Source organism: Anneissia japonica, unplaced genomic scaffold (assembly GCF_011630105.1).
Source record: "Anneissia japonica isolate Jap-2015-1 unplaced genomic scaffold, ASM1163010v1 scaffold287759_len370742_cov166, whole genome shotgun sequence".
NCBI classification, from domain to species: Eukaryota; Metazoa; Echinodermata; class Crinoidea; order Comatulida; family Comatulidae; genus Anneissia; species Anneissia japonica.
Genome location: NW_022698619.1, coordinates 143,876 through 158,569, shown reverse-complemented (window position 1 = coordinate 158,569; position 14,694 = coordinate 143,876). Strand labels below are relative to the sequence as shown.

Below are 14,694 nucleotides of genomic sequence, written 5' to 3'. Positions count from 1 at the left end.
GTCAAATATTAAAAGAAGAGACAATATATTATATGTAGCTCAAGCAGAGAGCTAAACAGAGAGTCAATGTAATTTAGTTTGCACTTTTCAACCAATTTTTGTTTTAGTTAATGTCTTGTTGATAAAGTAGTTCCCTTTATCAGTGCCTCTAATCAAATAACTAAACAAACGGCACAAAGTACTATTACAAATTCACACCACTCAAGGCTACTCTAGGAATGGGATAGCACGTCTTTACATTTGGAAGGTGTGTGTTAATTTATTTTTGTTGCATACACATTGGTTCCTCTTCCTAGTTCATGGTTCTTGATGTGGGAAATCCCTTTGCAGCTTATATGTTAAAATGGTGCTGAAGAATCGAGATCCGTCAATCCAATCGAGTCCAAAACTAATCTTATAAGGCGCATAAATTCTATGCCTCTGTGCTGCCAAACCTTTTGGTCCCGGATTCATTTCCACTGCTGCTTTATCTTTAAAAGCGGTGAACATTAAAGAAAATACAGTACCTCGATATCCAGAAGTCGTAGGTTATCAACACTCGTTATCTTCAAGTTATTGGATGAAAAATGGAGTTTACTAAATGCTGTTTCTATGAAGATTCCTAGGTCAGGTGAAATCCCATCTTTTCTGACATCCCACTGAAGGCCTAACCACACCAGTAGCTGAAGATTGTGCGGTTGAGCTAAAACAGCATCTAATAAAAAAAACAAAAAAATTAAAGTTATAGGTTTTGATTGCATTTGAAAAGATTTGACACAACAAGTAAAATGTGATAGTATAAACCCCGATTATTCAACCTTTGTGAGCTGGTGGCCAGTGTCTCTCTGTTTGAGACCAGCGGCGGGCTGACATAATCTGTGTTCTTCCAGTTTATTAGCTGTAGTTTTTCAACATCAATATGATAGACATTTGTTTTGTAAAAAGGAAGGAATGCTGTAGCATGGGAAACGGTGGGTAGTAGCTCACTAGATACAGTGAGCTACACTCAGAAAAAGTCAGATTCTTCAGTACAATGGCGTATCCAGGGTGTGCTCTGGATTTTTGTTTTGTTTTATGAACCTATTTAATTTCAGTTTGTATAGTCGATCTCAATCTGTTCACTGCAAAGTGGAAGCATTTTCACCGTACCACATTACTTAGAAGCGAATAAAAATCAGTGCCTGATAGTGCTAATCAAATTGATAAAATAATCATTCTACTGCAACTTTTTTTTGTTAAATGATCATACTGTACATTGCAAACTCAAGTTCTAAGATTAGCTGGGAAGCTTAGCACATTCTGAATAATATATGGATTCAGAATAAATAAGGAATAAGTTGCAACATGGAGGTATTACTATAATACCTCCATGGTTGCAACAACAGCCAGAAAGATCGGTCAAATTTTAACATTTTTTTTAAAAAAGCAATGTTTAAAAAAATTGGTCCAAACATAATGTAACATGTTTTTAGTTTTTTAAACGAAGATACATTGAAATAAAAATGCTTAAAAATTATAGATATATTATTTAGAACATTGTGTTCTAAAGAAAATAAACTACATATATTTAAAAGAACAATATTAAGAAATAACAACAGCACTTTTAAAACTATAACATTTATTAGCTCTCGCATTCATAATTTATGTGGAGTGTTTACTGCAGCATTTATTTTTTATACTATTATCAATTTTGTTATGTAAATAAGAATTGTAATTCCGTAGTTACAATTGAAATAATAATATGAATCATAGCATGTGCAATAAATTAATGACAACTACAATGTTTTTAATGTTTTTTTAGTGAATTTTAAATGTCCTTTTCTTAATATTAAATGTTATATTTGATTGTAAATAGTGAGCAATTAGCCAAGGCTACAATTCAATTTATTTTGAATTTCTTTTTTCTTTTAGTGTTGAATAAATACTGTATACCATGAACAATTCGTCCACAAGGTGAACTTCAGCAAAACAAAGTGGCTAAACCTTTTATTCATCACATTTTGAATATTATGAACTATTTTTCAACCTACCAATGGGCAAATAGGTTATGATTCAGAAGTACTGGAATAAGGGAAATTATACAGTATATGAAAACGCCTATGACCTCAATGAATTAACCATACATAACTATTGATACCTAGATCAAGGATGACATAAATAGATGTACAATTTTCATGAAGTGTAGGGGATGGGAGGTGTTAAGCCGGTGAGAAAATTAAGCACCAAGCTACAGTTCAAATAAAAATGTTAACAAACCTTGATCATATTTGAGAACTACACCTAGAAGGTCATCCAGGATGATCTCCTGTACTTTCACAAAATTTGTGTCCAACATAAAATATGATTTCTTTGGGTCTGCTTCTTGACCGAAGGCAACGTGAAACAGACGTGTCTGACTCTACAAAAACAAATATTTGTTTTAACACACATTACTTCACCGGATCATCCACTATCTGAGACTTGGAGCATCAAATTAATCATTGACTAGTGTAATACAAAAATAAAAACATTGAAATAAACTTTTTTTATATATATTTTTTTTCATAATTCAAAAGCAATTCAAAAACAAGAATTTTTAATTTAATGTCTAACTCCATCTAATGAATTTGATGGAGAGAATAGGTGTTAGTTGAGATGAGTAAAATGAAAATGTTTAAGTAAAACTGTAATACCTGTAGGTTGGCGGTGGTCCTGTGGCATTTCTCTAGCCAATCTGGACCATACTGTTTTTGGAATGCATGTAACATATGGGCTAGAAACAAAACGAACAGCATTAATAATGAATACACATATAAAATAAAATTAGTTTTAGCCAAACTGATCAAAGTCAAAACTCAGTAGAAAAAAATCCAATATTATAACAAACCTAAATAGATCCTCTTGTGATTGGTGGATCAAATATCATGTGACCTTTGGTATTTACATTATTTAATGGTAAAATAATCCATTGCTTAATTTATTTTTGTTTGTTTAATTAATTTTGACCTCTTTGACTCAAACTATTTGCTGTAAATCTATGATTATGATTATGTTAATGTCGGACACTTTTTTCCAGAAGATCAAATCCTGGCTAAAAAATGATGTTACTGGACTTTTAAGAAATCTTATTTTTCATAGATTATCAAATTAAAAGAATCTATGGTATACTATTAGTATAAAACAAACAATTAATGTTTTTTGAGTGCAATGGAAAGAATATTCATTCACTCTGCTAAGCCTCATTTAATGGAACAGTCCATCTTTAAAATTATTGAAAATATTCTTCACATTGCATTCGTATACATTCATTATTTGTATACTATTACTAACCAATGGTAATCAGCTATTGCAACAAAAAAAATTAAAATTAAGTTTTCTTTTGCAATGCAAAGTGGACAAATATGTATTTAATCAAATGATTTTTATTTAATGGACGACAGGTAAGCATGCAGCATTGAATGATGCATTGGAGTTTTGGAGTTGAAGGCATGACATATAATTGATGATTATGTTACATACAAAGCTGTGAAACAGTTAGAAAATTTGTTGTAGGAAAAGTTACAGAGTTTGCCATTGTTTACCACATGACTTCTGCTGTCATGCATGACTGAACACCAGGGCAGATATAAGGAAGTGGTTGAAATTCATCACAAACTGCTCTAGGCCTACAAGCTTAACTATGAATGATAGACCTCACAGGAATGCTTCCATATCTACTAATATCATCACAATCTGCTAGGCCTAGCTTAATGAATGAAAGACCAAGGAGGTATAAAAATAAGAAATATTGTTATACCTCCTTGGAAAGACCTTCAAAGATTTAAGATATTTTATTTCCGCCAGCATCATAAATTGCTAGGCCTACCTTAAGAATTACAGGAACTAACTACCATAACTATTAAAGCCCCATTCCCGCCAAAATTTCACTAAAAAAAGATTTTTTTAAATAAAAAATCCATATGCATTTACTCTAATTATTGTAAATCATGTAATGGAAACATACTGGCATAAATTTTAGTTTTACGTAAAGGAATAAAAAAATTGAGATTATTTTTCATACGAGATTACCATTTATCTCGACGACTTCTTCGTTACTAGGCAAATTCAGAAGTTGTAGATTGCATCCACTGGAATGCTTTTGCTTTTGTCTATACTATATAGTCTATAAAGTGCGCCCTCTCTAATGAGAATAGTATTTGTACGGCATCCCGCACACTGTGGTCGATTGAGTAGGCCTGAGATATGTTTGTCTAATTGTCAAAATCTTGGTCAGAGTCATTTCTTTTAACAAATTTCAAATAATTCCAATGAAATATTATATTTCACAAGTGTCAATACTAGCAATGAAAAATATCATGTTGGCCATTTGTATGTCTGATAACTAACTACCAACTATGTAACAACATGAATGTATTGTCCAACTTCTATCAACTATGTAGAAACATGAATGTATTGTCCAACTTCTATCAACTATGTAACAACATGAATGTATTGTCCAACTTTCATAACAGAAACTAAGTTAAGGTAAGGCTACGCCTAGCCTAGCAGTGTTGATAGGCTAATGTTTCTGGTGCCTACAGTACTTTGTTTCTTTGCGGACCTATCGCAAAATCAAACATAAAAAATTCATCCACGTTAATTTTTTGTGTGGAGCCCAAAAAAAAAAATCAAATTTCAGTCTTATTTTACATTTTTTTCATGTTCAGGCATGTTTAAATTCAGTTAAAATAGCAAATTTCGTATTATATTTATAATTTAATATAACATATATAAAAACCACATTTTTCTTAACAACTGAAATTTTGCTGGGAATGGGACTTTAACTCATGACTAAAAGTAATAAATATTAACTTCTCTACATTCTTCCAACCAAAGACATTAATTCTACTCACTGACTTCGCTTAGCCTAGCGCTGGATAGCAATGTCCATTTTTTGGTTTCATACTCTGACCGTCCGGACATGTCTGGCAACTTAATCTGGGCACTTTGGACGAAACAACACGTCACTAAGTCAATGATGTCTGACCACTGAAAAGAACCCTGAAAATATTTTTTAAATACATTATAAAATAAATAACATAAAATGCTTTGTCGTTGGCTGAGAGTATTGTTCCTGCATCTTGTACTGATGACATTGTTGCAGTTTGATCACTTCGCTCCTCAAAATAACCCTTATATTGAGAGTTAGAGGGGACAATGTTTGTCTCCATACGTGTCTGTTATATGTTGTAGTTAAGTAGGGTGGCGCTGCACTGTGGCTACTGTGGGACCCAAGGGCCCCGCCCAAATTTCCGATTTTCAATTAGAATAAAGACCAATAAAGAATTATTGTTTCATTATTGGCCTTTCCTAGCAGTACTGAGAAAAGCCATTGTTTTTGTTCTGATTCTTTTTTCCTTTTTTCTTGTATATATTTTTCCTATCTTTTTGCACTGTTTTTTTCTGGTTGTCACTTTGGTCACTTCCCATGCTTAGAATCTTTCCGTGCTTTGCCGAAGCTTAGGCCATATATTAAGGATATGCCTCCTCTAATATTTAGTGTCAACCTATCATGGGGTGTGCGTGTGAGGACCAATTAAAGTGATTTAAGGTCAAACAGTCTACACAGGATAATTCAGAAACCTGTCAGTTGATCTGAATGAAACTTACGGGAAAGTTTAATCAAGTTACAAGGAAGAAAATTTTATGTGTTTGTTTGAGGGTCTTTTCAATTTTTGAGGACCCAGACCTTAATATCTCTTTAAAAAAAACCAATGGGTCTAAATGAAACATTCTATAATACTTTGTAAAGGTCTTGTAAAAAATGATTAAATTTTTGTGACGAACATTAACAAAGTTACAAAGAAGAAATTATTATGTGCTGGCGACAAATCAGTCAAGGGAGTAAATTTGAGGGTCATTTCAATCTTTGAGGACCCAGACCTAAATATTTCTTTAAAAAAAAACGCTGGGTATAATTTAAACCTTGTCAAGGTCAAGTAAAGAAATAATTAAATTTTTGTGACGATCCGAAGTAGGGTGTACATCTGATGACCATTGAAATGAAAACGTCCCAGACCACATATTTCGAAAACGGATCAACTGATCTGAAACATTTGGAAAAAGTTTAACCAAGTTACAAGGAAGGTAGTATTATGCATTGGCGACGAATCAGTCAAGGGTGTAAATTGGAGGGTCATTTAAATTTTTGAGATCCCAGACGTAAATATCTATAAAAAGTTTTCAGTGGGTGTAAATGTAACTTTTTATAATAGTTCGTAAAGTCCAGTAAAGAAATGACTGAATTTTTGTGAGGATCTGGCGTAGGGTGTGGACCATTTAAAGGAAAACGTCCCAGACCAGATGTTTCAAAAACGGGTCAACTGATCCGAATGAAACTTTTAGAAAAGTTTAAACCAAGTCACAACGAAGATATTATTATGTATAGGGGGACAATCCAGGCTAGGGTGTAAATTTGAGGGTCATTTAATTGCTTACGTCCCAGTTATAGATGGATAAAAATGACACTGCAGAATAGTTTTTCATGGCGAAATGAAGAAATGATCCAATTTTGGTGACGATCCGCAGTAAGGTGTGGATATGAGAACCATTTAAAGATTTTTTGTTGACAGTTGATTAAATTATTTAAATGCAATTTGAGTTTTCTAAAGCGCTTAAACAAGGCCTCAATCTCCAAATGAGGAGAAGCGAGCGGTAAGGTAAGGTAAGGTGCTTAAACAGCTAGGTTAAACTCAAAACTGCCGTGATATTCATGAACAATTTTTGCTTTCAGTCACTGAATCACTATGAACTAAAAATGCACTTTCCTATGCAAGGTCGGCACATAATTTTGCGCAATGGTTATGAGTCACGATGTACCTCGCTATTACCATTGCAGCCATAGTTGAAATCTCACTAATAACGTCGCAGTGAACTATTTTTTTTTCACTTCATTAAAATTACATTGGTTTTCGGTGTTTTTTTTTTTACTTTATACCTTTTATACAACTTTTATTTTTGTTGTAATTTCAACTTCAATTCTCATTTTTAAAGCAATGGGGAAAATCCCTATGTTCTGTTGTTCAAACAGACATAGTAAGTCTAGTTATTTTTTTTAATTGTTTGTATACTTTTCACATCAAAATGAACAATCAAGTGATTATTCTAGGTGGTCAACATTAATCCAGGTGGCTAAAAGTATTGTGGTCAATGTTAACCCAGGTAGTCAAAAGTTTCCCAGGTAGTCAGCAGTATTCCTGGTGGTTAACAATATTCTATGTGGTCAAGGACATTCGTGATGGTCAACTTAATTAACAAGAAGCATACTTACCATAGCAGCCATGCGGCAGAGATGAAGGCCCATTAGGTAGTAAAGTTGACTTGACATTTCATTAAGGACATAGTCCCAGTTAGAATTCATTTTGAGGCTGTTGGCCCTCAATAGGCATTGGTCAAGCCTACAAGGATAAAAATAATTTAAATGTGAAAATTACTACAAACAAATCTCCATTACATTACTGTCTCTAAATTTCACTGTTTCCTAGAATAGAACACTCCAGGGAAAATGTGACCATGAACAGTGGAATGAAACTTTGGCCTCTGATAATAGAGGTTTGGTTATCGAATATAGGGCCTGTTCAAGCGAAAAAATATCCGTGCGAATTACCAGTTAAATTATCGGTACATACTTTCTAAAACTGCTCGGGCACTCGCCTAATTACCTTACCATCTGAATTATCTGTAACAATTTTGAAAATCAATTAGCATTGATGACCTTACACATTTCCTTTCAGATTAGTTTCATTACATGGTATTTGACATAGGCTAAAATTTGCTCAGATGGTCAACCACCTGCTGAGTGCTCAGCGTGATTAACTGGTGAATTGAACGAAATACGGTTGGCATCTTTCGCTCAAACAGGCCCATAAAGCATCCAACAGGATTGACTTCACTAGACTGACCACCTTAAAAACTCCATTGATCTAACATGCATTAACAATCTTGATTTTCGGTCACAATGAAACCATTCACAATACATACTAACCCCTTCAGAAGAACTACTGCATTGTGGGGAGGTTTATCCATCATAGCTAAGTTAAGCATGATCCACTTGCAGAGTGCCATCAACAGGTGACTGTGCATCTCCATGACAGTCTCCCCACCAGCAGTTTTCTCTTCTCCTTGCCTGATACTCTTTATGTAAATCTTGAAAAAAGTGAAGAAAACAAGCGCATGTAATAAAGTGCGTACTAATCAAGAGGCTAATTCTTTTGGTATGTCAATCAAAATAGAACTACACTACCCTAGCCTAAAAAAGACTTGGTAAAAAAAGACTTAAGGTGCAAAAATTATGAGACAGGAATCACAAATCCATCTCGCTATCTGTGTATGCGTAACAATGTGATGCCATCCATTGTATGTCAGTTCTGTGAATCCTGTCAAGGTTTCCAAGATATTCTGTTGGCTGACTTCTGTTGGCTCAGTGTGTGCTGGCTTAACCCACAAGAGAATTGAGGGTCTCTAAATTGTCAGCTCTCAAATAAATAAAACCCTGTCAAGACTATCAATAAATTTGACATATAGGCACATCATGACTATATATATGGGCACGTCATGACTATATATGTGCACGTCATGACTATATATGGGCACGTCATGACTATATATGGGCACGTCATGACTATATATGGGCACATCATGACTATATATGGGCACATCATGACTATATATGGGCACACAATAGTTTTTTTTTCAAAGAAAATCTGCTAGTGTGGACAGAGCTTACTCATGGACTTGGTTTATTTATTTCAACTTTATTTCACGAGGGTAGCTCTAACAGCTGCACTACAGTAGTACAGCTGACTTGAAGAGGCCCTCGAAAGAAAAACAATGCATAAAAATATATACAATACATTAAGAATCCAAGTAAGTAAAAGCTTCATTACGGTAAAGTTCAAAAACAATATAAAAAATAAAATATTGAATAAATATTGTAACATTCATTAAAAATACAATAAACTTTAAAATTCATTATAAAATTACAAGGTGATAGTTAAAATCAGAATTTTATTGCTTATTATAGAGTATCAATGTTACCACACCAAATTCATTGAATGAACCACCCAAAATTTTAGCAATTTTAAGAACTAAACAGAAACGCCACCAACTTTAAGAATGATGTCTGGTATGAACTCACCTCTAAGGTGTGGACTGTGCTCTCCCACCAGATTGGCTGGTCTGCAACAGACTCCAGGTCTTGTGTCAGCAGAATGTGGTCGACTGCTTCTCGTAGTCTTTTCATCTCTATCAGCAGCTTCACTAGCTTACAGTTGAGGTAGTAGTCACCCTTATTTTGTGCCTACAGAGACGGAAGGGGGTAATAACACATGATGAATTAGCAGTAACAGTTAAGATGGAAGTACCAATACATTCAAAAAATATACTGTCTGTGTGAAACAACTTGAAAAATATATTCAATATTATAGTTTGTACATTTAATGGTAATATTAGCATTCAACTAATAATTTGAAGGAGAAAAAAACATAAAATCATTGACTATACCACTATTTACTTACAACAAAGTAATCAATAACTCCAACTTCTGAACAACATCTAAGATAAAAAATAAAAATGAGGACTTACCAGTTTGTTTCGAAGATAGCTTTCATAATCTGGTAATTTTTCTGTTCGTCGGAAAATGTTTTCCTAAGAAAAAAATATTTAAATATTTTGTTTAGCTATGAGAAATCCACAATTTATAACTTCATAACAATGTAATATATAATAAAGTATATATAAATATAAGTAAATATATACAGTAATAAATATTATTTTTAAAATATTTATTTAATTCATTTATTTTAAATATTTATTTACTTTATATTTTTCAAAATTCTTACAATATAATTTCTAAAAATTCATTGTTTATTATTATTGTACTTGTTACTTATTATTTTCATGACTACAATGAACCATTATTTTTTTTTTTAAATTAATGGTATATAAATTCATTATACAATGTTTTATTTATTAATTTCAATTTGACACTGCCATAAGCAAAGGTACAAATCTTTATTCAACGTTTAAACCTTCATGTATGCAAATTTCATGCGAGGTTTTTTGTGGACACTATTAAAAATACATGCTTAAATCATGGAGGAATATCCGCCATGCTTAAATACGGTACACAGTGGCGTAAGTTATTATAATGGGTTTTCAGCAAGGGTTCATAATAAAAATAAATAAAATGTCTAAAAATTGAAAAAAAAAATTAAATTAAATAATAAGACACGATTCAAACTCATGACCTTTGGTTTCCTTATTCCCTTCTGAACACATATCTAACCAACTGCACCATCCATGTGACGTGTCCTATTAGTGGTAATGGCAGTAATGTACAGTCCTTGCTGAAACCCCTGTTTTGTAGGTTTGGGGGCATCCTGGGGTCAAACTTAAAAAAAGGGCCATGAACATTTGTTGGACATAACCTCTTTACGAAATTTTCGTCTGTTTTTATATAGCGAATTCCTTTTCAATACTAAGTGCGTCTTTGCCTGGTCATTGGGTCTACATGCTTAAATGTTGCTACCGTAATCAGAACAGGAGCAGGCAACCCCACTAGTGTCCATTTATATTCCTGGGTGGAGCAATGCACATAAACAAATAAATATCATCAGTACTTTAACTTAAAGTTATTCAACAATCATAATCATAACCTTGTATTTATCCTTACATTAATTTTATGAACATTGATGTGAGTGGGATAAAATCGTTCTGCCCTCTCAACCCAATATCGCAACTTTTCAACATCATAATTTGGAATGGTACAGCCAAGAGATGCAACTAAAAAAGTAACGAAATCAATTATTTTAACACTAGATACACAAAAATATTATTAAACAAAAGTGACATAAAAAAAAGTATAATGATGCTTGCCACTCAGTAGTGATATTTAACAATCTACTTTGTCACAGCTGACTTAATTTAATAAATTTTTGTTTAAACACTTTTTATACAAACATGCAAATTACTTACTTCTTAGTATCAATTCTCTTTGAGTGTCATTTAATTCCAATGATTTCTTGTAACAATCAATTGCTTTCCTATAATACTTTACACCCTCATACAAGTTGCCAAGCAATTTATGAGCTCTGCCATCGTTGTGCTTAACAGCTAGGTAGCTCTTTGCCCATTTTATACCTAGAACATACTCCCTAGCTTCCCAGTAAAGTGTAGCAAATTGGTATCCATGTAGTTGAAGCTAGTAAAAAAAAAAGTATGTCATTTATTGTAGATTTCTTGTATACATCTCTCTCACATTCAAATATTGCTTCTGTATACGTTAAAATTAAAAAATTATGAGTCAATTTGTTACATACGGGACATGTTAATTTGCATAATTAATTACTTAATCAGATTTAAATGTGTTCTGAAATTATTGCTACTATTGCTTCTTTAGATCCCCACTAGCAAAAATCTGTCCTATTACACATCAAAATATAAAATGTCCCATACATCACGGTAGCAAAACAATTAAAGTGATTAACAACCTTGGCATTAATTAACAATATCATTTTTGTCTTTTTAATTTTAGCTTCAAGGACACTATAATGTTTCCTAAATTTGTATAAAGTTTAAAATTTAACACCAAAGGGGACATTAGCTTGGACCTGCCCAAAAAGAATGGTTCTTGCCATCTGGTACTGAAGGATTTTTATTTTGTTGTTTATATTTTGCTACAATATAGCAATTACTCTCCAAAGCAAGTCATCATAATTACTAATATACACTACAAAACCACTAAAATCTGCCAATTCACTTTAAAAAAAATTTCGAATAAAAAATCAAATCAAAATTGTCTTAATAACTCAAAAAATTTATTATGACAATTTGAATAATGACTCAGAAAAATATGAACACTTAATCTATTCAACTTTTATTTTTTTCACCAACATTAGGAAACAGTTAAAAATCATTCTTGAAACCTATGTTACGATGCGTTTATAAAATAAAATTCTCATGTAAAATGTTCATGTAACTATTATTCACATTGCAAATATACTTTCACTGTTGCTCTCCACAGTAGTGTGCAGACAATTTTCCTATAAATAATACACTAAAACTCTTTAGTTACGAACGAAAAGATTACCACTTGTATGCACTTGTAACCTGCAATAAAAAGGTTCTTAGTTAAATATTCAAAAATGTATCGGTAAAAACTGATAATGAATGTTATAAGGAAGTGTAACGTATTTTACATCTCCAACAAACAAACAAATAAACTCATTTTTTAAAATATTCCGAAATTCTTAAATGCCAACATCTTAAACCTGTCAAAAACATTTATCTACGAAAACATCGAGTATTACTATACCAACATTTAACCAACCAAATAAAAATAATCCTGTTTTAAACACACCCAGAATTTAAGCAATAAACAAACATGCTACCAACGAACTTTTGGATCTGCAATCTAAACGCAAAACCCAATAATTTCATTAACTTTTTAGTCAGCTTGAATCTAAGCTCTTGTATCCATGGTTATATACTGTTATGATATCTATAAGAAACTAACAAAAAGTGTTTAACAAATAGTGTTGCTATTAAATTAAACCATAAGATATCAAATTAAATCCCAATAAAAGCCACATAACCTACGTTACCTCCTACGGAACCTAAAGTCCCTGTTTGGAGAGAAGAAATTGAATTGAAAAGCTCAGATTCTAATTCACTGTCAAGTGTAACTTCCAAGTAAACATGTTGATGATTAAAAAACAAGCAATTGTCACATTGTTAACATCTTATTTTAAGAAAGTTTTTTTTTAATTAAGAGGAGGAGACACGAAACCTACGTTACCATTATACCGTATGTGGTAAATAATTCGTGTCCATCATTAAATCAATATTACTTACAGAATATAATCTGTCTATGTTTAAGGACTATTTGGTGCATGCTTACAATGGCTAATTTTCTCAAAATACTATACTAGGCCAAAGAATATAGCGAATTGAAAATTGAAACATTACGTTACAATATTATGAAACATACGTTACGATCTAATCACATGGTTATTAATCAGTACACTTCCAAGGAAACTGTTCGAACTGATTGAAAACTTTATTTTAGTAAAAGCAAATAGTCCTTCAAGTTTTTAACGCGATGTTTTCAGATACTACTGTATACAAATATAAAGTTATTATAAAGAAATGACAAAAGCCTTATCTTCAACTAAATTTTAGTCAGGTTTCTTCAGAAGTATAAACACGTTACTTCTACTATGCCGCAATGTAAAGAGCGTCTCCTTGCCAACCACACCCCCTCAATGTCAAATAGCAGTTTACAAAGCACGTCGACGCTTTGTCGGGATTTTAGTTAATTTTACGTAGGGCTTAGTAAATACTACAGTAACTTCATCGTGTGTTAAAAATATGTTGCAATCACCGAAGCCACCACAATTTACTTCCTGAAGTGCAGATATAATGCTATTAAATACACCCAATATCTCGCATGCTGCATCGACCGTTCTATTTTTGGCTACGTTGGTAACGTAGGTTTCATTTCTTAAGTATACGGGCGACAAAACACCCCTTTCTTAGATTTTTTCTTTAAACTGGTGATTTATATTGCCCTAAAATTTACCCAGGAAGTAGAAAATTAGTCACTTTTTTTTTTTATTAATGATGAATAATTCATTTTTAATTGAGCATGCATAATAATATGTCCAACTGCATGACCTGGTAACGTATGTTTCATCAAATGTTGCGACACAATTAAGTCGGAAAAAAGGTATTCTTTAAGGAATATGATCATGTTGATTAATTTTTTTTTCTTGTAGGCAATAAACAAAATCTGTTATATCTGATTTTAAAGTGACACACCTCCTTATTTTAAAATTATATATCAATATATTTAAATTTAGTGATTTGTGACATCAATGCATTGTCCTGTTTACAATATTCAATGAACCATATCTCCAAAAGTAATCACACCTAAATGCTGAAATTTCAGGGCATTCTAGCTTTACATGTTGTTACCATGTATCAAAAGTGATATTTGTCATTTACCTTTCGTAACTTTTGATAAATAATAAATAAAATGTTGGCAACACACTATTTGGCTAATTGGTAAATTTTAGTGGTTTTGACCCTGAAGTCATATTGATTGTTAATATGGGTTTTATATGCAATTACCATATGCATATAAAACCTTGATTGAAGCCCCCAGATTCTTTTTTTTTTTTTTTTTGCTAACTTTGGACTACCCAAGTCAGTGCATTACAGTGGGATGCTACTAGTAGTACTCTAGACTAGCATTGTTTTAATTACCATATGAGTTTCCTGTGTTAAAAACATGATTTACTATACTATACTTCTTTATAAAAAATAAATTGTATTTTATTAATAAGAGAAACCTGTATAATCGGTACCTGGAACAGTAACACTACGAAAGTACTTATGCTTCTGCACTGTAATGCATAGGCTAATATTTTAATAGTAATACACTACATAGATAGGCTTTTCTTTTTCCATCTTGACTTCAGAGAGGTCAAAAACATTTTTTAATTTTTTTTTCAATCATATAGTGGTGTAGAATAGTCTTTTGAGAACATTTTTAAAGAAAAAATAAATGTGATACGACCCTCCGTTATGGAGTTATGAAATTTTAGGTAACATGAGGACAATAATTTAGCCTCAAAGCTTATCTTATTTCTGTTGGTTACGCACCACTGACTTGGGTTGTTTGTCATCACTTCAAGA

At 32.3% G+C, this 14,694-nt stretch overlaps 1 protein-coding gene across 1 annotated transcript in view; it reads right to left on the bottom strand.

The window, feature by feature from the left end:
• The window catches only part of LOC117102684 (E3 SUMO-protein ligase RanBP2-like), a 38,530-nt gene that overhangs the window by 22,579 nt on the left and 1,257 nt on the right, over nucleotides 1-14,694 (bottom strand). Inside the window, exons 2-11 of the mRNA XM_033243063.1 lie at nucleotides 10,972-11,197; nucleotides 10,670-10,779; nucleotides 9,580-9,642; nucleotides 9,134-9,295; nucleotides 7,982-8,142; nucleotides 7,268-7,394; nucleotides 4,851-4,998; nucleotides 2,652-2,731; nucleotides 2,236-2,377; nucleotides 507-694 (exon numbers count right to left, since the gene is read on the bottom strand). Coding sequence (XP_033098954.1) covers nucleotides 507-694; nucleotides 2,236-2,377; nucleotides 2,652-2,731; nucleotides 4,851-4,998; nucleotides 7,268-7,394; nucleotides 7,982-8,142; nucleotides 9,134-9,295; nucleotides 9,580-9,642; nucleotides 10,670-10,779; nucleotides 10,972-11,197 — 1,407 coding nt within the window. The remainder of the gene's footprint in view (nucleotides 1-506; nucleotides 695-2,235; nucleotides 2,378-2,651; nucleotides 2,732-4,850; nucleotides 4,999-7,267; nucleotides 7,395-7,981; nucleotides 8,143-9,133; nucleotides 9,296-9,579; nucleotides 9,643-10,669; nucleotides 10,780-10,971; nucleotides 11,198-14,694) is intronic.